Below are 26,264 nucleotides of genomic sequence, written 5' to 3' on the forward strand. Positions count from 1 at the left end.
TGTTGACTCATTTGTTTATACATATTTTTCCTGTAATCCACTGTAAACACCACTTAAGTATTTGCATTAACTGATGGCAGCAAACTGTTATGTGGTGGATATACAACACAAATACGTACAATGAAGCTACTATTCTAATAGTGTAGTAGTGTGTTTATGACTTTTCCATGAATTGCTCAGACTCATATGTTGTCTTGTCTAACAATTTGATAGAGTGATAAGATTGAAGTACAATGTTACTCACTTTGAGTTTCAAGTAAACTCGAACAATCATACAATCATGCAACAGAGATCTTTATGTGACCTTAATCTTCTAATCTTAAACATACAGGTCTGAAACCCAATATGATGCTTTTCGGACCAGATTTTGTTCTGTTCTTTACATAAATCCCTTATTGATCCCCTCTGTGTAACTCCCCATAAACTCTTCAAGCACAGAGGATATGGAATGTTTTTTGACAGACTTGGGTTAAAATACTCACTGTCCTACCTTCTACACTGACCTACTGTTTTCTACAGGAGACAGCTTTCTGTGCAGATAATATTCTACCTGACCCAGTTAGATGATGAGCACTACAAGACCATGATGAAGTACTCCACACTATTCAGAAAATAGCAACTGGGATATGCAAGGTGCATGTGCAGGATTATTTATATATTTATCTATTTATTTATTTATTTATTTATTTATGTTCGGTACCTAGACTATCATGAACAAACACAGAGAGGTTTAATGTCACACAAATTTAAAAAAATATATTTGGCATAAAATGATAACAAGAACATACAAACAATGAATAGTTCATTTGATACATTAATGTGTGATTTACTGGCTTATTTCAAGTTGTTACAAAGTGAATTTAATTTGTATTCAGTCCTGTGTCTGTTCTGCACATGGTCCCTGGTTCATTCTGAAGTTCCTCACAACAGTATGAGAGAATAAACTTAACAGACACACAGGGAGTAGCTATTAATAGTCTGATAAAAATCCACTGTCTCCATGTACCGTCACCACGGCGACCGCTCTCCAGGATCCAGCCCATGATATGCCACTTCCCAGAGCCTCCATCAAGGGGGCAAAAGAATGACGTGTCCCTTTATCATTAGTTTTTTAAAAAAAAAAAAAAGCAAAGTAAGTGTGACCAAGCTTGTGGTTCCAGATCCTCTACACTAACCTTCAGCCGCTTGGCCCTTTGCCTGCTCCTTTACAAGGTCGCAAAAGGTCAAAGGGTTATGAGGTCATAAGTTATTACTGCAGACTTAATGCTGTAACAGCACTTCAGATGGTGATATTCCCTCTCTTTTCTCTTAGTCACCAGTACTTTTTTTTATGTAAATAAACGATGTTAGTTATTCTGCTTTTCATTTTATCCCATGACTCATTTTCAACCCTTTCTTGAGTTTAAGTCCTCACAATAGTCCATCAGCTAATCCACAGCAACACTTACATTGATATCTATGCATATTAGAATATTCATGTTGGAAAAAAATGCCAAGCATGGCTATATTTTCAGCTTAACATCCTATTTGTGTGGATTTCCAGGTTCCGTGGGTACACATTTGCGTAATAACTCTGTGTCCATTACCTACACATTTTGGACAATATACTGAATAGGCTATTGAATATCATTTCAAACGTTACATTTGTTTGTTTCATGATTTTGGAGATTTACAGAGGAAAACTCAGACAGCGATGGATGTGTCAGAGTGATGGATGTTTTTCTTTAAAATAAGCAGCTAAAATATAAAATCTTTAAGAGATTAAGGTGTCTAAAAATGTTTTTAATGTCCTGATAATGTACAAATTGAGCTGAAGTTCTTTGACAAGCGTATGAATTTGGATTGAACAGAGATCTGAGAAAAAAAGAAAAAAGAAAAAAAGCATACACACATAAATCTTGGTCCTAAGAAATTTGCTTGTTTGAGTCTGGGCCTGTGTGTCCCTCTCTTGTGAACTTTTCAGCTGGGGGGGGGCGGGGGGGGGGGGTCATACGGGTTACTCAAATCGTCTTTGAGATGAGAATAACACACCGGGCAGACAGCAATGATAGTGTTTCCGGAGCCTCTCTCGACAGCCTCTTAACACTAACTATTGTCCTTCGGAAGCACCACCATCACTCGGTACGGGGGTGCAGTAGCATTATAATTTCCTGCACCTCTGACTCGCCTCACAAGCTCTTAGAAGAAGAAGTGCATATATGTGTGGTTTTTACTTGTCTCGAGTGCTGACTGTGTGCTATTTCTGCCACTCCACAGCTGTGGCTTTTCATTTACGCAGGACGCCAGAACAAACACGCACGCTGGGCAAGGAAAACCTTTTCTTTATATCTTAAAAAAACAGAAAGAAAGCAAGAACAGAAAAAGAAAAAGCGTTTCTTTACATCTTTTTTTCTTTACTTTCTTTAAATCTCTCCTCATCTGTCACGCCGAATGAAAGAAAACATTAATAGGTTCGCCGTTACGTTTCTTCATTTAAAATTAGCCCTCGGTGTCATGTAGTAGGCCGTGAAGTGTGATACCTCAAACAAGATTTGGCTTCAAATCCTCTAACACATATAGTTTATGCACATACCCTGTCAAAAGCATTCCCTACAGCCTATTCATGTCCTTTCGTTATTTTTTTCTCTCGATGAGGAGATTAAAATTTACGAACCCGAAAAACCATCACTTCAGTCAATGGAAATGAACTGTGTGCCACCGCGAAAGCATCTTTCCAACAGATCAGCTAAATGTCAGCAAACCGCTTTTGAGTGTAATCTTAATTTGACTTGGAATTAGTGTTTTTTACTGAAGATCTAATTATTCAGACAATTCTTTGCCTTGTGAGAAGTTGGAGAAAGAGCAGCGTCTGCCAGGTTGATCATGTGATGAGTATTGTATCGGTGTGGATAAGTCCCAGACGGCGCCTCGGAGGCAGACATCATTTCTCCTCTGGATAAAAATGACATGAAAAACTGATGACATCGCTCTGAGAGAAGCGCCTGTACAGAGGACACTTTAACAGCGTGGCAGCGAGCAGAGCCTTGTTTGGCCTCTGACGGTATCAGAAGGTTTTTGACTGCAGGTGACTGAATCACGTTTTATCCAAACGAAACAGACCCGTATGAAATGATTCACAGCTTTGTCTGTGACGAGCACTCATCTATGGAAATGTGCTTGTCTGAGGAGACATGTGGAAACAAATAGGCCTATGAAAAAGTGTATTAGTGTATTTGCGTGTGTCTGCGTGTGTTCATGCGTGCATGCGGGCGTGCATACGTGTGGGTGGCTGTGTGCGTGCATGCATGCGTGCGTGTATGTGTGCGCATGCAAGCTTGTGAGTGTATGTGTGTATGTGTGTGCGCGCGCGTGTGTGTACATGTGTGTTCGTGTGTATATGTATGTGTCTGTGTGCGCATGCAAGCGTGACTGTGTATAACAGCCTGTGTTTTAGGCATCGTATCTGTCTATGCGCGGCGGTATAAAAAGGCAGATGTTTAGGATACTGAGACACTGTCGTGGCCAGAAATTAAAGGTTACTGCTCCAGGGGAAATATCACTAACAGTGAGAATTATACTCAAGATGAAAATTACATTCTGGTCAAATGTAATGTAACTACCAGACCTCTGACATGACATATCCTGACATGAACAGTGAGAGTACACTCATTAAATTAATTTTAGTTTTAATCAGACAATTTGGACTGACTTGCCCCTGTTTTTTTAGAACAGTTATTTGGAGCTTTAGACAATCAGCTGTCTGTTTAGATATAATTCTTTTAAGATGTCCCATAATGGAACTTAGTTCTGAGAGCTAGACGATGTTAGTTTTACCTTTAACTGGATCATCCACTTTGTTCTCTCCACTCTCGTTTTAATCTTACTATGGTACTTTTTTGTATAAGGTTATATAACTACATTGGCACCCATATTAATAGATAGCACACACGGTGTTGCGTAGTCCTGGCCTGTAATTACACATACTACCAGACACTATTATGCAGGTAGCTTCCGCAGGAAAGCGTATGTATCTACCTGAGTGTTTCTCTGCCATCACAGTCAGACAGTTCCACTGTGATGAATCGTATTTTAAGGATGATAGTGTACCAGGCTTAGCCAGCCTCGTCTCTGCACATAACTTTGAGATAAAAAGCGATATTAAATGAGGAGAAAGTGAACCTGAGTTTCCTGACAATTTGATTTCGTGCACGAGGAGCCTGATTGTGCCGATTTAGGGCCTCGCGGGTATGAGCTGTAGCATTAGCATACTCGACGTCTCCAACTATGGTAGAATTCTTGTTTCGCTTTACTGTGCAGATTCGTGCTTCTGTTTCAAACGTAGGCTAGTAATTGAAAATGAAATGTCAATTGATGAGTCAATTGTGGTCTCACAGACGTCCAACTGACCAGAAAAAGAAAACAAAATTCTGTTTGCCGAAGCTTTGCAATTGTATGTTTTAAGATGACTGTAAAACTGTAAATTAAAATTCTTAAATTCGTGTTAGTTTAGCCTACGACTTGCACGTGTTGATTTTAACTGTCGTGCACGGCGTTCGCCAAAGTCTCAGAAAGTGTGTTATGCAAATTCATTAAATCAAAATCAGCCATTTAAGTTAGTGAGAGAAATCGGTTTCGTTCCAGATATCAACGCAGAAAAAACATATGTCGATTTTGTATCTCCATATGATTGCACATGTTATGATCCTCCTAAAAAGTCTAAATCCCAGTGTATGCGTATTTTTAAAAGTGTCACCAAACTGATGAATTACTTGCAGTCTCTGATGGGTGGAATGCTTGCCTTAACTTTCAATAAAATACAAACAAATTTCTTTCACTGATAATGCTGAAAAAACACATATTACAAACACAAAACGTTCAAGTATTATTACAAAATAAGCATGAAAAATTCAAAATAGTTATCAGTACATTTATTCCGAATCTGAAACGACAATTAACATTTAAGTAACCGTCAGGAATTAAGACATACCAGAGGTGTGACTGGCGCATTTATGGATCTTTCAAAAAAGTCCCCAGTCAAATTACGTCAGTCGAGCAAGGGGGATACATGCGGTCCAAGTGATGCGGAAAATAACGTACGTTAAATAAATTAATAGTCTGCTTATTTCTATTACCGGAACACTAATACAATTTCGTCATTATCTTAATCAGCCTATCTGAGTTTTAGAAATGTTTTAATGGAGTTGAGAAATAGCCCATGAATTGTTGAATTTTTGGTCAGAAACGGTGAGACTTCAAGCTTAATGCACATCAAGAGGTTTTAGATACTTGGGCTAGAACAAATAAAAGTTTACCTTTTATTCTACACCTATTGTAAAACCTATGCATGTCCCGTGGGACTTAACGGCCGTAATTGTGCGGCTGACATATGTGTTTCGGGGTACAGTTGTGGAATTATCTTCGCGTACAGTTTCTAAATCGAGTGCATCATGCAGTTTAACGAAAAGAAATAATTTTGTGAGAACGAAATATCTGAAGTTTCTCAAAAATGCAGTAGGCTACGACTCAAGTTATGTAACTAAGTTGTGGCTGAGTCTATTGTAAATACCCCACATATTTAACTTGAAGACAAATTTTCTTTTTGCCAGAGCGGCAAATATTGGGATAATCCATGACTACAGGTTTATGTTAATTAAGTATTAAGTAATAAATTAATCCATATTAGGACAGTTCCTGACACTGATTCGAGCCCACAACGTGACAAAACTTTAGAGAGCTGAATAAACCAAAGTGATCAGATTAATGATTACGATGCATGTCATTGCTGAAACGATCAAATGACTTTGCAAACAACATGAAAAAAATATTCAGCATATTTAAAAAAGCATTTTCTTCCCTTTTTTTGCTGTTTTAAGTTGACTAATATAATACCGTTGAACATAATTATGTTGCACTGCAAGAGCAGACAGAAGGGCACATAACCATGATAAAGCAATTTATTTTGATGCTTTGATGTATTTCGCAAATTTTCTTGATCGTGGCAAATCCCAATATCAAATCGTAGAGCTGCCAAAACCTGCTGGAAGAAATGGTTCTTTTCTACACAATCTCTGTTGTCCATCCGCCCGAGTTACAACCAAACGGTATGTATGAATATATCTAATTGTAATTTTTCTCTCACATACGAATAATAATTACAGTAGGAAACATATTGTTCTAATTAAGAAATCAAACACTATCCGTCAAAATGTCAAATTCATCCAATAGCGATTTAATCTCAATTCGTTTTTTATACTTCAAATAGACACGAAATTTTGACTGGCAGAGCTCCCGTAAAAGACACCGAAGAATTTTCTCAGCTGAACAATGTTATCTATTTATTTATTGTCTGTTTACTTTATTTTTAATCGCTGTCATATTCAGATATTAATAATTGAAACTCGTCTACGAGAGGAGTGATTTAAAAGTTTATTTGCAAACATTAAATATTTCTTTCTCATTGAAGGGTTTTTTCTGTCTTTTCTGTTGGATTCGGTCCCGAACGCATTGCAATACTCAATTACACCATAGAAAAAAGGCAGTGGATGTTAAGCACACACCTATATGAATATATATGAGACGTACTTTCAATTTTAAATGTAAAATGATATCATAACTGCCTTTACGTCTCTCAGACAGAAAACAAAGACAACGTGCTCAGCGTGAGTGATGATGCTTCGAAATCATTTAAACTGCACCATGCTTGACGTAGCTTTTGGCAACAAATTAATAAATATAGAGACGTTTATATTAAACAGCAACAATACATACAACACATACAAACAAGGAATGTCTGACAGTTTTACAAACACCATGAGTCCCTTTTGCCTATACAGATGGTATTTTTCCACATGTGCCATACATAAAAGTCCCAATACTACGAATCTTTATAAAATCTAATAGACTACATAGTGTCCGGAATATAATGTGTAATATAGACATCACCTCGGTAGTAAGTGCCTATAAAACCCTACAACATGCCTTGCTTTTTCGAAACACGTCCTCTTAAATCCTGACAGAAACACACAGGCACAAGTTATAAAAGAAAAAAGAACTTTGTCTTTTAACGAGCTTTATACATATTTTATAAATTCGCGCTTTGGACGCACCACATAAATCTATCTTATACGCATATATAAACGAGTATAATACATTTAGTGTGTGTTTATCTTAGAGTAGATGCTTCGCCAATAATAGTAGTTGCAGGAAATTTTTCATTTTGTAACAAACTGTCCAATTTATAATGTGTAAGATAAGAGTAGCTTTCCCCAAGAACAACTTGTAGCCTACTTTTACTCGAGATATTTGGAGGAACAAAGGACAAATGACGTCACTTATTTCTGACTTGTTTCTCGCCTCTTCAAGTTCATTTTCTGGATCCTCTATTGGAATCTGAAAGCCATTGTAGCCATTTAATAATAAAAAAAAAATCTGGTGCAGACTGACTTGAAAAAAAGTCTATGGAAGTTCTTTGAGGTCTTGTGTATGTTTCAGTTCAGAAGGGTAGAGTGTCGAGAAAAAGTTTGTCAATTATTGCTGGCGGTGGAACCAAGTCTTCAAGTTTCAAGTAGAAGATCCGCTGTAGGCCTTGCGTGCACAGCGTACGAAGTTCAGGGAGTTTTCCCAAAAGTTTTGACAAGTAGTTGGGGCGATTCAAGCCACCGCCGTTAAAAGTGACTTGGTCTTTTAGACAATTTACTATCTTGTTTTGGAGCTCCTCCACTTTCTTCGGTTCTTTAAGCCCGTGCCTCTCTGCAGGTAGAGCATGAACAAAACATTTACACAAATTAATTTAACAGTGAATAATCGGAAACTGTTCGAAGTTTCCTGGTAAGGAGGTATAATAATTCACGCCGAACTTTTTTTTTCTCACCTGTTACCATTGCAAGAGCAGCAATGCAGGAGAACGCGGATATATCTATATTCATGCTCTGAAGATTGGAGGAGAACTCCACAATCGAGTCAATCCATTCTCCAAATCCACGGACGCATTGCAGCCTGTGAAGAACCACTCCGTTGCAAAAGATCAGTTTACCTTCCATTGGATTAGACCTGCAATTAATAACAAACTGTGATTAATTACCGCGATCATTACATTGAGCTTTAAGAGGCTCCTAATCATTGTTGGGTAAATGAAAATTCAAGGCAGCGGAGCTTGAAGAGGACTTTATTAAAAGACGACTATTTCAGCAAACCTACCTGTACGCAAGACGCAGAACAAAGAGCTCCAGGAAGGCCGACTCGAAAAGCAGGTCTTGGTCCTGTTTCGGGAGGTCAGCAAATCCAGGAATCTTCTCGGCCCAGCCTCGGATGATCTCCATGGAGCCCGTGAGCAGGTCATAGAATTGCTGGATGTGCTGTGTGTCGTCTCCAGTCAGCTGGTAGTCCGGGTTAGCCTGAAACTGGAATTTAATTTAAACAGAGCTTAATGAGGTCCTTTAAAATATATAACCCGTGAAATTGCAAAGCCCATTTCTAGGAAGGGAGTATTTCCCCCCCTTTCCCCCATCCCCCCAAGTTTTATGGAGTTCTCCATTTCAAAGCAATTTAGAGAGTAAAATATGCTGCCTTTTTTGAGATGCTCAAAGTTTATTATGAAGCCTAGCCCAGCGTTAAATTCTAATGTTTGTTATGTCAGGACATGAGAAGACATCCTCCATTTAGCCCTCAGACCTGTGTCATTTATAACATTTTTCTCCTAGATAAACTGTGAGCCACTTCTCTTTTTGTTGAGAGTGTAATTCCAAATCCTTTGACCTGGAGTTGTTTTACTGAAAATAAAAAGTTGCGTCTCACTCTTGAATAGTCAAGGCCAGACATGGAGGGGTTGGAGTCCACATGAGCTCTGACCAGGGCGCTGATTAGGCTGACAGGTGGAGAAGGAGGCGATGGCTCCTGGGGACTTTTAGGTTTGGACGGTAAACGGCCTCTTCGACCTTTTAGACTTGCAGTCCGAACGACTAAACACACACATACACACACACACACACACACACACACAGACACACACACACACACAAAACCAAAAATAAGTTAGTGTCATGTTTGTATGTGCTGCCTGAGAACGAAATTTCGATTTACAACAACTGGGTGGCATGCCGATTTGAGAATTCCTATCAAGTACGCCTGGCAAATTTTTTACGCCATCCACCTGCAGTGAAATCTGTGCAGTTTGTGCCCATATAATACAATGAAATGGTATAAAAATAAAATTAGGTATCCACACCGGCAATTTTACCTTCTTTGACCATCCCGACGACAAGGCACTTTTGAAATCGGCAGTACTGGCATCTGTTTCTGCGACGCTTATCAACAGGACAATTTTTGTTCGCTAAGCACACGTATTTGGCATTCTTTTGTACAGTGCGCTGTAAGTAAGAACAACAGAGGAGCATTTTAGCCAGGAGATAAATAAAACTGAAGTGTACGTTTTCCTTCAAACTTAAAAGACCTGATTAAGATTTGCTATGCGTCAAGAAAATTTGGAGTATTGCTATTCCATGTTTTTTAGGAAGCCAATGAATGCTAAAAAATCCATAACTTCACTTAAGAGCAGTTATTGCTGATTGCACATATTGAGAGAGAGGGCTAAGGTAATTCATTCAAATTATCTGCATGCGTCGGCCATTCAGATTGTTCCACACCTATCTGCCAAAACAAGTTTCTCCCGGTAAAACATACTCGTCCAGCATAAGTGCAAGTACAATGAGGCTAAGACGCAAAGTTTCAATAATAATAGTAATCATAATAATAATAATAATATGAATAATAGTAATAATGAAAACCGTTAATTATAGAATCTACCTTAAAAAATCCTTTGCAGCCTTCACAGGTTCGCACTCCATAATGCTGGCAAGCGGCGTTGTCTCCACACACCGCGCACATACCCTCATTGGAAGGAGAGCCTCTGGATGGCGGAGATGGGACTTGGCTGTCCATCAGCTGGTGTCCATGACCGAGCTGAAGAGAGTGAGGAAAGGCAATGCCCGCCTGTTTCCTGATGGCGCTGGGCACAGCAAAGCTCTGGCCGTCCAGGGCTCGGTGCGCTCCTGGACTGTCGTGGCTCATGGAGACATGCAGAGGGCCGTCAAATCGCATCTGGCAACTCGATACTGGGGTGCCGGGTGGAGACTGCTTAAAGGAAAACAAAGAGAGCCTGGACACTGGGTTCTTGCGCTGGTCTATCATGTGAGAAGTGGCTGCCACATAATTTTGGTGAAAACTGTGCAGGGACCCTGGGTCTTCCCACATGTGGTTGGGCTGGACCTGGAAGTTTGGTGTGGTTGGAGCGTGTGGTGAGGATGGTTTGAAGTACATTGGCCCGGAGTGGGCCATCATCTCCTCTGATTGCGGTGCCAAATGGCTCTGTTGATGGTAGCTATGCATCTGAACGTCCTCGACTTTGATAGAAGACTGTTCGCCCGAGTGTGGCACTTGGTATAAGCACGGTGGTTTAACGTCGTAACTGGTGTTGTAGTTGTCCATGAACGTGCTGAAACTGGGTAGAGAAGTGGTGGCTGTGATTTCAGTGTTGGTCAAGTCCATGCTAAACTTAACAAACTCGGGGGTTAAGAAATCGCAGCTGTACTCTCCAGCGGTGTGGTAGCTGTAGCTCTGAGAAGCGGGACTGGCTCCTTGAGGTGACGACCCATACTGAGCTTGAACGCAGGGCATGGCTGAAAGCGAAAGGTGCAAAATACCGACGTTCAAAACTGTTCCAAAGCCTTACCACGATAAAAAACAAAAAAAGAGCTTATTTTGTTGTCCTACTGTGCCATTACTTTTATCATTTTGAATTACATTGTCAGCATCAGTGTATCCTTTAATTCGCATGCAGAGTTATCCAGATACTCTACTTCAAAAGATGCGCAGCGGTTTACATTAAATTTATTCCAAATACCTTCAGTCTTGAGACTGCTCCCCTGTGACACTCGAAATGGAAGATGTTGTCAGATGAGGATTAAAGTCAGGATTCGAGAAAGTGGTTCTTCCCTGGAATCTCCCCCTAGTAAGACAGATAACTTTGACTTGGAAGCGCAGTACTAGTACAACACATCTGCTCCGCGATAGAGTAGCCTGAAGTTTGACCGCTCTTACGATTTCGCCGCTTGACATTGACTAAGTTGAAAAATGTTTGGACGTATGGTATTTTTTTAAATTCCCGACTTCAGTTTCTTTCGAAGCTCTAAATAAGACCGAAAATGACATGGATGTGATCTTAGGGATGCTGAGGCGAAAGTATAAACAAATATGCACGTACTCGTTGTGTTACCTATTCGCATTTTATGAATCTCGAATTAAGATGACAGCTGACACTTTACCATTCTTTTCGTGTAATTATTTCAGACAACAAAAGCATGAACCTAAGACCTTAAACAGTGAAACACAGCGCTCTATCTTTTGCCCTTCTCGCCAGAGATGTGAAAATCCATCTTTCAGCCTTTTCCGAAAAAAAGTCATTCTATAAACAAGTTCAACCCGAGATAAAGAAAAGGTCCACATTTTTTACAACTAGGCTACAAACAGCCAGTATTTGTTCCACTCGCTCGTCCCACAAAATACCCATAAAATTAGGAAAGTGCAAATAAACCACAACGTACCTCAATTCACCATCAGTGAAGCTGTATTGTATCCATGCACCTGCGACGTAAATAATATTCTTCACAAAAAGTGTGACCAAAGCTCCAGAGCACCAATGGATGTGCGATAGCGAGAAGTGGGCAAGCGGCGTCCGTAGAGCGCTGTGCACAACGCGAGCATAGACTACCGCGTCTTACCAATGTGCCTTTGTTTATGTGAGCCCAGCTAACCACAGCCCACGTGTCTAGAATCAGAACGTCATCTGCGTCGTCAGTGACAAGCACCAATCCGTTTCGCAAGGGCTGTAAGTCTTCTGTTAGTCGGATGGTTGACAAATATACACCTGAGCCCTGTTGCACGTAGTTATGGATCAAATTTGTTTTACAACCCCCAAATCACCCAGTGATCCTGATGTGCCCATAGCATATGAAGAAAGTTAAGAGTGTTAATGGTAAATGGCAGATTAGCCTTACGTTGTATAGCATAGTAGATGAGAACGTGTGAGAAAGATATTTCCATCACTTGATAGTTAGGACATTGTTTTGTTATGTAAGCTTTTGCAGTTTATACAATAAGGTGGACTTTCTTTCTTTCTTTCTTTCTTTCTTTCTTTCTTTCTTTCTTTCTTTCTTTCTTTCTTTCTCCTCTATGCCTTCTTCTTCTTCTTCTTCTTCTTTAGATATCTAAAATCACTTTTTCCTGCTAAGATGTAGGGAGGGGGAGAGTTCGCTAACGGGGAAGGAGTCTGTTGTCATGGTTGTGGCAATTTGGACGGAAGAAAGGGAAACGCGATAGGAGATGGGAAAATGGAGTGTGACGCATGAAACACCAGCTTTGACGCAGCCAGAGTACACAGCCAGAAATAGTACAGAGTATCATGCTTACTTTACTGTTGCCCTATTGTTACTCTAATGCGAGTAGTACTGATATTTGAAACACACTGTATCTTTCTCTTTCTCGTTCCTTTTCCCAAACTTTTCGGTGTAAGAATGATTTTAAGACAAGTCATAATTTTTGGGTCATTTTTTATCAGTTAAATAAGACAAAATATGCGGCCTATTGATTGTATCAAGATAAGCAAAGTATTCTCCATCTTTACTTTCGTCGTTGTTCTTTATGTCACATCACTCCACTCTAGACAGGTGATCTGTTTGCTTTCTAAATTTTTGGCATATACTTTAGCGCGTGGGCATTCTGAGGTTGTTAAACACCCCGTAGTCATGACATTTTTGCAGAGGAGGTTGCATTCCCCTCTAGAGGCCAGTATTGCTCACCATCCACTGGACAATGAAAGTGACCCAAAGAAGTTTTCAGCAGAGTACAATGACAAAACAGTTATTTACTGACATATGGCAATAAGAATCACTTTGATTGCGGAACGAACTCGGTACTGTTGTTATTAATGTTGTTATTCTTACATTTCTGTTTTCTTGTAGGTTTATCAACGAAAATCACCGTGTTTTATTTGAACATGAAGCAACCTCGGTTTGTATTTATCCACTTTAAGAAAAAAGTATACATTGTTACCCTGCTACTAGCACTGGTATACATATATACTGATTTATGCCATTGTCCATTTTATAATTTGTAATTGCGTGCAGTATTTAGATGGATGATTTAACAGTCAGTCACAGTAGATGAGGGAGAACAATCGAATTGAATTTATTTCCTTCTTATAATATGATTAACTGATCATCATATGCTTAAAAAACAAAACTCTAAAATTTACCCATTATCTATGGCATCTCGACCATGTATTTTGGATAAAGGGTAAGATGATTTCATTAAAAAGATGAGAGTGACCCCGATTAAGTTGGAGCTGTTCGTTCAGCACCATGAGAGGGTATTCAGCACCATGGAGAGTTCCGCACCTGTGGGCACCTGCCGCTATTGAGTCGCCTACTACGTCATGTATTTAACGAGAATAACCAATGAAGCTGGTGGGAAACGAAGTACGGTTTGTTGCAAAGCATTGTATCAAAATTTAAAGAAAATGCAAAAGTTAGTTCCTGCTAACAGAAAACTATCAATTCTCTCGCGTCCGCCTCTTTCTGTGTCTAACACTTCAGGAGTTGGAGGTACATTGACCTGTTTGCTTGTCACACTTCTACTTACTTTCTAGGCCCTAGCTGTAGTTTAGAAGTAGGCGGTGTTCTGTCTATGAATTTGAACATGAGGTTATATGATGTCTTTAAACTTTACGTTGCTTTCTGTGAAAATATACCATAAACATTGCCATACTGTACATAGGTTTGGTAACGCATTAGGTTTGGTAACGCAAGCTCTCTGAAATCTGGTAGGCTAATTGTCACTCTCCATGGGAATGGCCTGTCCCAATTCCAACACCAGCCTATAATGTTAAAGACACTCTGCAGCTGTTCTCAGATGACAGTATGGTTCAAGGCCAGGTCAAGAATTTCGTGACTAGTCAGCTAAGAATTTACGTTGAGGTCTTGACATACCCAGATATAGAACGGGGTAGGCGTCCTTAACAAGTCAAGCACCGCCAGGCATTTTTTATTACTGTAGTGTAACATTTACAATCATTATAGTGTAATAAAATGTGGTGATATCCATAACATATACTCAGGCGAGGCAAATCATGTCAAATATACAAATTCAGGTGTTTTTTTTTTACGTGATTTGAAGATATTGTATAAGTTCGCAGTACGACAACCGCTGTAACTGACAGCTCGGAGAAGTCTCGATGGTGCTTGAATTTGCAAAAACAGGCTGAAGTTACTGAGACCCTGCCACTGCAAGCCTTCAAAGAACTCAAGCGTTTACGTCAGTACAAGTAAGCTGTGTCTTTGAGTGACGTGTTGTGATTGGACAAGTAAAAGCATAGACGCATTCCATTCGATAAGGTAGACGTTCATCAATCTGACTCTACCTCCCCGTTTGCTGTCAAAGTGGAGTTGCCGCGGCTAATCTCTCGAGTGCTTAGTAGCGATAGTCATTGGGGCTACTTTGGTATCGCCTTGAAGGTAATACCTACACTCGGCTAAGCATCGGAAGGCTGTAAGTTTAAGACTAACAGTCACGCTTCTAACCGAACTTCTAACCAATAATGAAAAACAAGTTATGAATACATTCCTTGCAAGGACACAGCCTGTCCGCTCACTAACGTTAATAGAATGGCTGAAACATTTTGCTATGTCTAGTTGGTTCGTAAAAACTAGCCATAACTCAGAAGTCATATTAAACCGAAGTGCCTGATATTAGATACTGCCACTTGATAGGTGGTTGTGTGCAACTGATGGTACTGGAAGATCTAAATTAGCTGATTTCAAAAGATTACTATATTCCCTGGTATTTCTAAAATATTGCAGGGAAGACCAAGCGCTGATATATCATAAATCACGCGAAACACGACTGTCAACAACAAGCTATTGGGATGTCTCGATTGTCCAAATGAAGAACTTTATTTGCTATTATTCAGTCTGGAATAGTCACTGCTTTATGGACACGGATATGCATACAAGGTGTCATTTAAAGTGAGAATCGCATGCCTCAAATGACTCGCGCCAGCTGCATAGGTCGCTTAGAGAGGATCCAGTCAGAATCAGTAGTTGTCCGTTTAAGGTCTCACCAAGTTAACCATACTGATGTATTTTCTGCTGACCATTTTTTACCTTCATGCCTTGAGATGCAACGAGGACTGTAAAACTCCTACTTTACAAGATCACAAAGACTGAGTCAAGCATTGTGCATTCAAAGGAGATGGTTGAGGACATTTTGACTGTAGTGTGGCGTGTGGTGGTGCTTCTAGACTTTTAATTATTACATAATTAGTGATTAGACGACTCTAGCTTGACATAGCTTTTGTTAAATTTCATTCTGTGCGTGGTCGTACTTAGCCTCAGGCCTCTAAAATAGAGCCTGTGCCCCTTTAAAAAAAAGTCCTGTTTTTTATTGTTTAAATTTTCTGCAGGTTCACTGGTGGAATGCGGACCTTAAACTGTCATTTCTTTTAGCCCTAAAACACTCTCTTCCTCAAGGCATCATCCTACGTCTTCTTTCCAATTTAAGGTTCCTTCTTTACAAGACTAAATGTCTACTTAATATGCTTTAATGCCTGCTCTTTGGAGCCAGGGAGTGCTTCATCATTTTAATACACCTTTATATAACACACATTTAACTAGTTAAGCCTTACAGAACAGCTTGTCTTGCAGCTGGATGGCACCTCTGTAGCATGATGGAGATAGCTACTCACCAGCCACAATGAGACAGTAAAATGGGGGACAGAGGCCTTTGCTGAACAGTGCCTGTATATCAGTCTACATTGAATATTCATGAATCATAGTGTCATGACATGCGCTGTAATTGGCAGCAACATTAGTAATGACTCTCTGAGTTCTTGCATATTCATGTCATGGGGCAATATATCCTAGTTGGGCTTTTTTTTTTTTTTTTTTTTTTTCTTTCCTCATGAAAATGTATTCTGAAGCTGCAGGTGGCCCCTGATGCCACAATCAATTGTTAAATTGTGCTCCAGCAAGAAATAGGTAAACCAATACTTTCACTGTCAATCTCAGGAAGCATAAACATTGGCTTGGCATGGCGGAGGGAGGGTGTTTGGTTAGCCTCATTGTTTAAAAAGTGTCTGTAGGATCAGTTAAAGAAGTTAATAAAAAAAAAAGGCCTACTCAAATTCATGCATGTTTTGTCATAATGTTGGCTGTCTGCAATGCTATAAATGGATGATGTGCATTGTCTGTCATACTACCCTTAAATTTAAAACTTTAATAACGTCATTGTTGTACATTTACAGTTCACAAGTGTTTCATGTTGAAAAGACAGTATTGACTAAATTCAACTTAAAACAATTTTTAGATGTAGGCCTGTATTTTGATGCTTATTGTTTTTATGCCATGTGTCTACAGGATGTAATTGTATTTTTGTTGTTGTTTTTGTTGTTGTTTTTCAGGAACTATGGCTTTTCGAAAGGTGGTGAAGGTGGTATCAATTGTGGGAATTGGAGCCCCAGTTGTACTCTATGGTCTAACAGAACTGAATGAGTACCGGAAAAGACAGGTGAGTTACAGCTACCATGAACACACTGCACTGGTTCAAAAAAAATATTATAATTTCACAATACAGAGCGCACAGCAAATCTAGCCCCAAAGTAGCTGTCTGAATGTGTCTTGAGCTCCCCTGCGTTACTCATAATGAATCCCTAGAGTGGGACTATAACTTGGTATAATGATGTTCAGTGTTACACAGTCAGGTGTGAGTGCATTAGAAAAGTGTTACAGTTGAAGGGGAAACTCATCAACCTGTGAGAAAATGAAACTGGTAAAACAGCCTTTAAAACACACACACACACACACACACACACAACTCTTTTTATTCTTCTGACATCAATGTGCTTCTGTTTCATTCCAATTAAAGCCAACATGGGTAAGAAAACGTCACCAGTCTGTGATAATTATATCACTAACTGTGCATGTAGAAATGACAGCAGTTTTGCTACACTATCACTGCATGTGTTTATCTGTCTGCATGGCTTCAACTTTATAAACAGACATTTTTCTTTGTTTGGCCATGACATGGAGCTTCAAGTATGTCTACGACACACATACACGATGCATAAAACATAACATGATACTACAAACGGACATTAGATGAAAAGGCTCATAAATGAAGTGTTTCTTACTTCAAATGAATTAGTTCAAATAAAGGTTAGGTATCACTGAGTGAGCTTCAGAAATATCTGTATGTGTCTTTGCATACATATGTGTGTTTTTTTTCCTTTTTTTTTTTTTTATTACATGAGCAAATACATATGCTGCATGCTTATATTTTGATTAATCTCACTGGACACTAGTTTGGAGTGGGGGAAGTAAATAAATTAGCATGTGATTGATTGTCTCTTATTTTGTTATGCTGTCTGACATACATATTTTTTTTCCCTTTCACTTCTGCAGAAAATGCATGATTTGTGTTTTCTTAAATCCATCATATAGAATATGAAGACGTATGCATAGTAATGAAACATATTTATTAATGGCCACTGTCCCCCGGAGTCATGTGACAATGAAATGGATGACTGTTATGTTTTTTTTTTGTTTTGTTTTGGTTTTTTTTCACGGGGGGGCGGTTTAGGCCCGGATGTTGCGAGTGCAGGCAGGAGACCAGGTGCGGATGGTGTTTCAAGACGAGCTTCCGTCCAGGGAGGCCCAGCTGTCAGCCCTACGAAACACTGAGGAGTTTGACGTACTTGTAGTTGGGGGTGGAGCTACGGGGTCAGGATGTGCCTTAGACGCTGTCACGCGCAGTGAGTTTGTTTTCACTTGTTAATTCCTAATTTGTTTTCCACTGTTTATGAGATTTTCATGGGTGCTTTGCTTTGAGGAATTTATAGTCTTATGAAGATCATCTCTGGTAAACTATATGCAATAACTGTTTGTAAGGACAGGATAATCCATTATCCATTCAGGTTGTTAGACAGCGAATGCCCTGTTTAGAATGTTCCTTATATGTCAACACACACTTACAAGGGACGACTGACAAAAAGTAGGTGCCGGTTTTGTCTCTCGGCCGTGTTATTTTAGAGTTGGTCTCGGTTATGCTTTTCTCTCATAAAAAGTGGGTGACCAGTGTAGTCGATAAGCAGACGGATTTCCCCAGGTGTCGTGGGAACAAATGGGACAAAAGCATTGCAAACATCTCCACTGTCATTTCAAAGTAAAATACTGTCAAAGTCAGTACTCTTACTCATTTTCAACTCGCACAGAAAACACCAAACCCATAAACTATGCAACACCATATCCCATCCCCAAACCGAGTTTAGAGTCTCCCTCACAATGAGTTGCTCTCAATTCCATCAGAGAAAATTGGATCAATCCTATTTACTTTGCTGTGGCGGATATAGCGAGATTTTGCGCGGCACACTTTTGTGCAGGTCCCCACTCGCGGTTTTAGATTGAGACTCTTCCACCATGGTCTGTTGCGTAACCTTGCGCTTCTTGTGCCGGAGAAGCTTCCAAGTCCGGGCCCCTCGGGTTCAGCCTGTAAGTGGCTTCAGCGCACACCTCTGGAGGCCTGTGTAGCGGAAGTGTTGGACTTTGGAGGGGTTTTTCTCCTCAAGAAAAAAAAGGAAAAGAAAGAAAGAAAGAGAGAGAAAAAAAAAAAAACAAACAACACAGGGGCAAAGCCTGATCGCTGTATTTGAAAGATGGTTCCATCGTTCCCTGATGAGGGCAGCTACCCCATTGCTTCCGTAAATCAATTATCTATGCTTGTGGTTCGGGGTTTCTTTAATCTGTTTTTATTTTTTTATTTTTTTGTCCTGATTTATCCATTTTGACCAGCTAATGGGGGAGAAGAGGGAGGCTGAAAACCCATCTCATCCCCCTCTCCTCTCCTCTGCTCTCCTAATCCACATTCATTTTTTCCTTTCTTCTTTTCAAATTTGGGATTTACAGCCTCTATCCATCAGGGAAAGCTCAGAAGCTTCCAGTGTTCTGAGGATGAGTTGAAAAGGAGGAGCCATGTCAGCGTGAAAGACTGCCATAGTTTTCTCTCTTTCTCCAAAACATACCCCCATGTAAAAGAAAAATTGTCAGCAAAATACGTTTCTTGATAGATTGTCTTTAGGTAAAATAATACAACATCCTGAAACGCTCCAAATGAACAACGCAGGCCGCAGCCGTTGAAATGTTCTGATATCCGAGAGTGTTTTTTGGACCTTAGTGACCGTGCGAGTCAAAAATTTTTAATGAGCTTCATTTTTTAAACATTTTGAGGTTTTTTTTTTTTTTCTTTCTCATTCTAAGCCCTAGCTCATGAATATTAACCACTATTCCACGGAGATATATGAATGCCCTCTCAATATCTTCTCCCCCGAACACATTACAGGGGAAAAGAGATGCATATGAAAATGATATGTAATATATTCTAAACATTTTGGAGAATAAGTAGCCAAATATCAGCCAGCTGTTGATCTGTTTGCTTTGGGTTCCCTCAGATCTCAAGACTGCCCTGGTGGAGAGGGGCGATTTCTCATCCGGCACCAGCAGTCGAAGCACCAAGCTCATTCACGGCGGAGTCCGATATCTACAGAAAGCCATCATGAAATTAGATTACGAACAGGTAAATGCTTCATTTTTTCTCCGCGGATGACACTTATCCGGGGAATTCCTGGTCCGTCTGGTCATATTGCTTTATTTACCCTCTGCGATCATTTTTCATTCAAAAGAGTTCTTGACATGTTCACGTGGATAGAGTGCAAGTGATCTTTTTTTTTTTCTTTCTTTCTTTCTTCTTCCCTTTCTCCCTCTGTTCCTTTCAAATTATTTGAAAAGAGCTCGTACAGCTTTAGACAGGGAGAGGAGAAAAGTGGTTCAGTCATTATCAAGGTGGAAATTAATATGGAAAATTATATCAAAGTAATGGATTGAATGAGGCATTTGGGTCTTGCTTTTGTCTGTCTGTTGTTACCAAGTCACCCAAGTTCACACCAAAATGTCATCATTTTCTGTTACATTTCAGAGGGCCTGAAGAATCTCATTATCTTAGCTCTGTGTTTTCTCTTCTAGGCTTATTTGCCTATCTGTATGAACATACCGGGGGCTTAAAGGTGAGCCTCTGAGGAGGCCAATTAGTGTGATTGCAGGCAGGATTTCTGCTCCGTCAGCAGATGTGCAGGAAGGTATAGGCCATACTACAAGCCTGGGACAGACTGCAGTGAAAAGTGGGAAGCAATGCCAGTTCCACTAGACAGATCCACCACTTTGGCTACATTTTTGACCACAGCGGCAACTGCTCCAATGGAGATGACGAATGTTTTTGTGGTCATTTTTTTTGGAGGGGTGGGGGGTGGGGGGGTTGATATTGTGTAAGAGTAATTAAAAGAGGTTCTGATGGTTATGACCAGGGAAAGAAAATTTGATTTGTGTTGAATGTGTCTCGGGATCTTTTTCTTTGTTTGTTTGTTTTTTTAATCCTTGTTTTTCAGTACATGATGGTGAAGGAGGCGCTCCGCGAACGGTCAAACTTACTGGAAATCGCTCCTCATTTGTCTGCTCCTCTACCCATAATGCTCCCAGTTTACAAGTAAGACCACTCTCCCAACATCTGCCTTAGTCCTGCAAACAAGAGGGGTCTTATCATCGTTAACATACATGTGTATATATGTATGTATGTGTGTGTGTGTGTGTATATATATATGTGTGTGTGTGTGTGTGTGTGTGTGTGTGTGTGTGTGTGTGGGTGTGTGTGTGTGTGTGTGGGTGTGAATGTGTGTGTGGTGTGTGTGTGTGTGTGTGTGTGTATGTATACAGAATATGCAGAATTATTTCATTCAATATTATTACTACAGTGGCTGCTGTGTAGGAAAGTATTCAATGAGTCTTTCATTTAATTTTGTTGTTTTGAACAGATAGTAGGAGCGAACAGTAGCTCTGAAAACCGTCTGTAGTTTAGTTATAATCCATTTGGCAATATTTAATTGTTTTCCTAGATCATGCATTTGTTCAGAGTTTCTCTGACAGTATAAGTGTTGATGAATATAAACAGACTCTGTTAAAAAAAAAAAAAAAAAAAAAAAGATGGAGACCTCACGATTGGACAGTTATTCCAAAAGGTCATCCAATCAGCAGAGACTGTGTCCTGCAGCTGAACCATGAATGAATTAATTAAACTCACAAACATCTCAAAGGGAGATTGTGACCAATCTTGTTTGTTGGCTGGAGTGATCAACTAAACACAATGTAGCGACGCAAAATGGTTCCAAGGTCTATTAGTCATTATATAGTTCTCAAAATAAAAGAAATGAAACATTCGTTTTGAGTAGGAAAAAAAAACACAAACCTCTTCTGCCTGAGAGGTTCAGCTGTGCAGTCTTTTCTAAATGAGAAAGAGAGAGAGAAAGAGAGAGAGAGAGAAGTTGAAGGTGAAAATGACAAGTGGTCCATCACTTTCTCTCTCTCTCTGTCTGTGTAGCATGGCTGTCTGGGCCAGATGTGAAAGTGAAGGGCTTTTTTTATGATTGGTGTTTCCCGGTATCATGTGTATTAATTGGAGCTGACATTTTACAACTCTCTCTGGTATTTAAAACAGTCTCCAGGTGTGGCTCATTACTCCACGCCGAGAAGGGGATACGGAGAGGCCTGCCGCGCTCTGCCGTGAACTTGTGCTTTACACCCTGTAACCTATTCCCTTTGTCCCTCAGCAGCAGTATATGCCACACAAGACTCTGTTCCCTGTCAAAACCAACTCACACACTGAAAGAAGAGAAAAAACGTTGCTAAGAGTGCTGTTATACTTGAGTTCAATGTTTTCGCTGTATTTTTTGAGCGACGTGCAGGTTAAGGCGTTATTACGCAGTGCGGAGATTCATTTCTGAGATTCAAAGTTTTAAATCCAACCGACGCCTCTCCCTTTTCTCCCCCTCGCTGCCTGTCTGTGGTCTTTAATACTCTGTGTTGTGTGACTGTGTTGTCACCTCTCCCCATTTTCTCTCTTTTTCTGTCCCCCTCCTTCTCACTCTTCATCCATAGTCGTGTCCCTGTGATGTCACAGGCATCAGTACACAAGTACGCCTCTCAAGTACTCATGTCACCTGGTCACACTATGCTCTTAGTATGAGAGTGTGCAATGGTTGTTTCACAGGAGTTTTACCAAGCTCAACGAATTGCTGTGGCTGTCCTGTGAAAGGAAAACTTGGGTGATCAGCAAAAGATACGTTGGCATTCAAATTATGGGCTGGGGAAAGAACATAACTGGCGCTTCAAATGTTATTTGAATATTCATTAAATTGTTTCTAAGAATGGAGCGGTTCTAAGGGTATTCGTGTGACTTCCAGTAAAAGCCGTTTTCGTAATGGGATTGCTGGAGATTGAATGTCTTTTAGGTAAAAGTATTAGCAACTGTGCAACAATGTTTTTTTTTTTTTTTCTTTTCTGTTTTTTTTTTTCCTTTTCTTTGACATTTAAATCCACTTTGGAAAACCAATGGAAAAGTAATCATCAGTGCTATCAGTGAAAGAAAGAATGACAATTCCACCAAGAACATGCCAATCTACTGTTCAGAGCCAGACAGAGCTTAATTTTTCAGTCAATCTGGAAAAACACACAGGATCTGATAAAGTCGCTTTTTGTTCAGATATTAAAAGCATCAACCTGACATTACATAGGAAAGAAAAATGCAGTTGCATGTAACACTGTAATTAGAATGAACTGTACAGATTTTACTAAATGATTATGCTTATCTGAAGCGACCTGTTTTCGTTGTCCATTTTTATTTCCTAGTAAAGAACTAACATGATCGGAACAAGACATTTACTTTATAATGTGGACATTCATTCAATGGGTTGTAAGACAGTTTTATCACATCTCAAATGACCGCATTAGAGCTTAATCACATGTTAGGAACCTGTAAGTCAGACTCACTTTACAGGGTAGATATTGCTCACACACCGGGATTCAATTCAGTGTTTCTTTGTTTTGTTTTGTTTACAAGCATCTCCTGCTCCTGCATCTCTATCCCAAAGCATAAGATTAAGTTCACATGTTTTTAGCAACATCTGTTCAAATTGAGAAATACACATTGAGAAGTCCATCACTTTTTCGCAAAACTTTGAAAAAACTAAACCTGAGTTCTGCTGTGGGATTAAACAGACCTGTTTAATCCCACTTTGACCACTTAACTTGCCTGTTTTTTTCTCTCCGTGTAAAAGGTGGTGGCAGCTGCCTTATTACTGGGTGGGTATAAAGATGTACGACCTGGTGGCAGGATCCCAGTGCCTGAAGAGCAGTTATGTTCTCACCAAGACCAAAGCCCTGGAACTTTTCCCTATGCTCAACAAAGACAGACTGGTCGGTGCCATTGTCTACTACGATGGTAAGTTTGAATCTCCAGGGTAATGTAAAACACTACACTGAAAACTTGTGATAATTCAACAGCAGGTCTTTGTGTGTGCATGTACAGTAAGTGTGACTGTAATAAAGATGAGGATTATGGTGGCATTGTGAGAGAATTTGTTCACATAAGAAGCCTGATGTCTTGTTATCTGTATAACTCTATAAAATCTTCCTTAAGACAAACAGACCTACAAAGGAGGCACCAATGAATTAAAACTCAGTCTTACACGCTGCAACAGAATAATTACTTTGCTATGTAACTATAAACAAATTAAAAATAACATTGTTCAAAAACAGCAAATAGCCATTGGGCACTAAGCTTCAACCAGTCCCAGACCCCCCCCACAACACCCCCCTCCCCCCAACTCCCCCTTCTCTCTCCGGGCTATGAGCGCTCTGTGTTGGCATCTGAAAAAGCCAAGCATATGTTCATTGTTAGCCTGGGTGTACGTAGCATGTCCTGTTTACTCAGGCTCCGCTCCGTAGCCACAAACTCCCAACTTTTTTTCTGCAGGCCATCTGTCAGACCTCATTTAGCATTTTGACGATATACAGATTCTCATGTACTGTGGAGAGCAAAAAAAAAAAAAAAGAAAAAGAAAAAAAAAAAAGAGGCAACGTATTTCGCCAGAGCTACGGCAGCAATGTGAGCAGCGATCTGTCAAAGCCGCCCGTTTAGCAGAAAGAAGTGGCAAAAAACAGCCCTGTTTATGTGTTTTCACATTTCATAATATCATGAAGAGGTTTTTGGGTTTTTTTCCTTCTTTTTTTTCACATCTTTTCATAGCAGGAGCTCATTTTCAGAACACTTCGGTCGGGACAAACATCTGAATGTTGGGTTGAACCTGAGAAAACACGCAACAAAGATCTGGCTAAATGCAAGTGTTTGTACACAAATATATATTGTGTGTGTGTGTGTGTGTGTATGTTTTTAACAGTTTTTTTTTCTCAATTATTTTTTTGCCCTAGATATGTTACTCAATTTTCAGCAAGCACAGCTGTGACATTTTAGAGCTGAAGTGTCTTTATTTGAAACTGGATACAGTTTCAGATAAATCTTTTTTTATTTAGGTATTTTTCTGAACTCCTGTATTAAGATGTACGCAAAATGTTCTGATAACCAGCCCTGATTTAAAAAAAAAAAAAAAATAGAAGAAGAAAAAAGTTTTAATAAGAGATGTTCCTAAAATTAAGAAAAGAGTATTTTGGTAATATGTACATTTCTGAACACTAACAAATGAAAAAAAAGGTATAAATTAAATTTCCCCGTCAATTCTATTAACGTTAAATATTAGCATTACTCAAAATTATTAATTTAATTCACTCTTTATTTCTTTATTTTCATACTTTCTGCTGATTTAGACCTATTTAGACTTTTTTGCATTCTTCAGTATGATCTCTTTGTGTGTACATGGGTCTGTGTGACTGGATGTGTATATGTGTTCATATATATATATATATATATATATATATATATATATATATATATATATATTCCATTCCATTTTTTTTTTGTCTTTTTTCGCTTCCTTGCTTTTGCCAGAGGAACAATTCACAGAAGCGTCGGGGATAATGACTGCGTCCCCCGCTGTACCTGCAACAATTTAATTGGACGAGTCAGCCCAGCCAAGCATCCCCAGCTCTATGACTGCCAGACATGAAATTCTGTGTGTTCTTATTGTCCCTGTCATTTTAGTGCAGTTTGTCTTAGCCTGGACTTCCTCTCACTCCACTGAGTTTGGTTACCTCCAGGAGGCATAGATTACAGCGCGCACAGAGACAGAGAGAGAGAGGGAGAGAGAGGGAGAGAGAGAGAGAGAGAGAGAGAGAGAGACGGAGAGGGTGTGGGACTGTATCTGAGGAGTGAGGGGAGGGGTAGTGAGGGAGGGTGGGGTATTTTGGGTCTGCCTCTTCCTTCCTCCTCCTCCTCCTTCAGGGAGTTTTGACATTAATTTGGCTTTGCTCGCTGACAGAGACGGGTGTGATAATCTTGTAATTTGCAGATTAGTATCGCTCTTATCGATAATGTCGTTATCGCTATCGGCTTCCGGTGATCGTAAGATTATCAACAATTAGCTTCGAAATGCCGCCAGGCGCTTTGCGTGGAGCTGGTTGGGATATTCTTCTTTTGGGGTTGAACCATCACGCTCATGATGTCTTTGGTCTCAAATATGAGAGACAGACACGCAGCAGCCGTTCAAAGCACATACCAGGAGAGTGTCATCACGTAGAACAAACAAACAAACAAACAAACAAAAAACTCTGATCCCTCTTGTCATGAGAGAGGCCCACTATCTATTTCTCCAAATATGTTATGGCAGGCTACATACCATCGTATGTAATTTGTTTTAAATTTGGCCTTTATATGTGTGCGTGTGTGTGTGTATGTGTATTTTCTTTCCCTCTTTTTTCATCGTAGTCTCAGAATTGCTTCAAGCGTGTGATAGCATTAAGCCGAGTGTACCAGTTACTCAGCCTCTGGACTTACGAATGGCAAAAAAATAAATCAGTTCTGGTTGGACCCAGTCGGCCTTTTGCCATTCCCAGCCAAGGCAGGAGAACTTGAACCTCCCTGGCAATAACAAATAGAGAGAGAGTTGCCCAAGACACCAAACACTGAAAGTGATTAATCATTGTTGCTCTCCTTCTTTCTTTAACTAAGGATTATCCTGCAATAAATCTTCAAAGATGTACATAAGAATCCCTCCGTAATGAAATCGGGCTTTGTCCATTTGTCACCTTTTAAGCCCTTTCATTTAAATTACAAAACTTCTGACCTGGTGACTCAGAATATAGATCTGTGGTATTTTCCAGCTGCAGAGGGATTAATCCATAAATCTT

At 39.7% G+C, this 26,264-nt stretch overlaps 2 protein-coding genes across 3 annotated transcripts in view; one reads left to right on the plus strand and one right to left on the minus strand.

Annotated features, from left to right (window-relative positions):
- Positions 1–7,471: 7,471 nt before the first annotated feature.
- nr4a2a (nuclear receptor subfamily 4, group A, member 2a) lies at positions 7,472–10,650 on the minus strand. The gene is made up of 6 exons (XM_030786774.1): positions 9,781–10,650; positions 9,215–9,344; positions 8,773–8,936; positions 8,176–8,378; positions 7,850–8,028; positions 7,472–7,728 (listed from the first exon to the last, which is right to left on the minus strand). Exons 1-6 carry the CDS (start codon positions 10,648–10,650, stop codon positions 7,472–7,474), a joined length of 1,803 nt encoding a protein of 600 aa, XP_030642634.1.
- A 5,841-nt stretch (positions 10,651–16,491) lies between these two features.
- Positions 16,492–26,264, plus strand: part of LOC115822993 (glycerol-3-phosphate dehydrogenase, mitochondrial-like) — a 25,332-nt gene continuing 15,559 nt past the window's right edge. The window contains exons 1-6 of one of the 2 annotated variants that reach the window (XM_030786983.1): positions 16,492–16,593; positions 16,951–16,959; positions 17,665–17,836; positions 19,529–19,653; positions 20,519–20,616; positions 23,240–23,403. In XM_030786983.1, coding sequence (XP_030642843.1) covers positions 16,492–16,593; positions 16,951–16,959; positions 17,665–17,836; positions 19,529–19,653; positions 20,519–20,616; positions 23,240–23,403 — 670 coding nt within the window. The remainder of the gene's footprint in view (positions 16,594–16,950; positions 16,960–17,664; positions 17,837–19,528; positions 19,654–20,518; positions 20,617–23,239; positions 23,404–26,264) is intronic. The other variant, XM_030786985.1, reaches the window with a different exon arrangement.

This window comes from Chanos chanos, chromosome 10 (genome assembly GCF_902362185.1).
Source record: "Chanos chanos chromosome 10, fChaCha1.1, whole genome shotgun sequence".
In the NCBI taxonomy this organism is placed as follows: domain Eukaryota; kingdom Metazoa; phylum Chordata; class Actinopteri; order Gonorynchiformes; family Chanidae; genus Chanos; species Chanos chanos.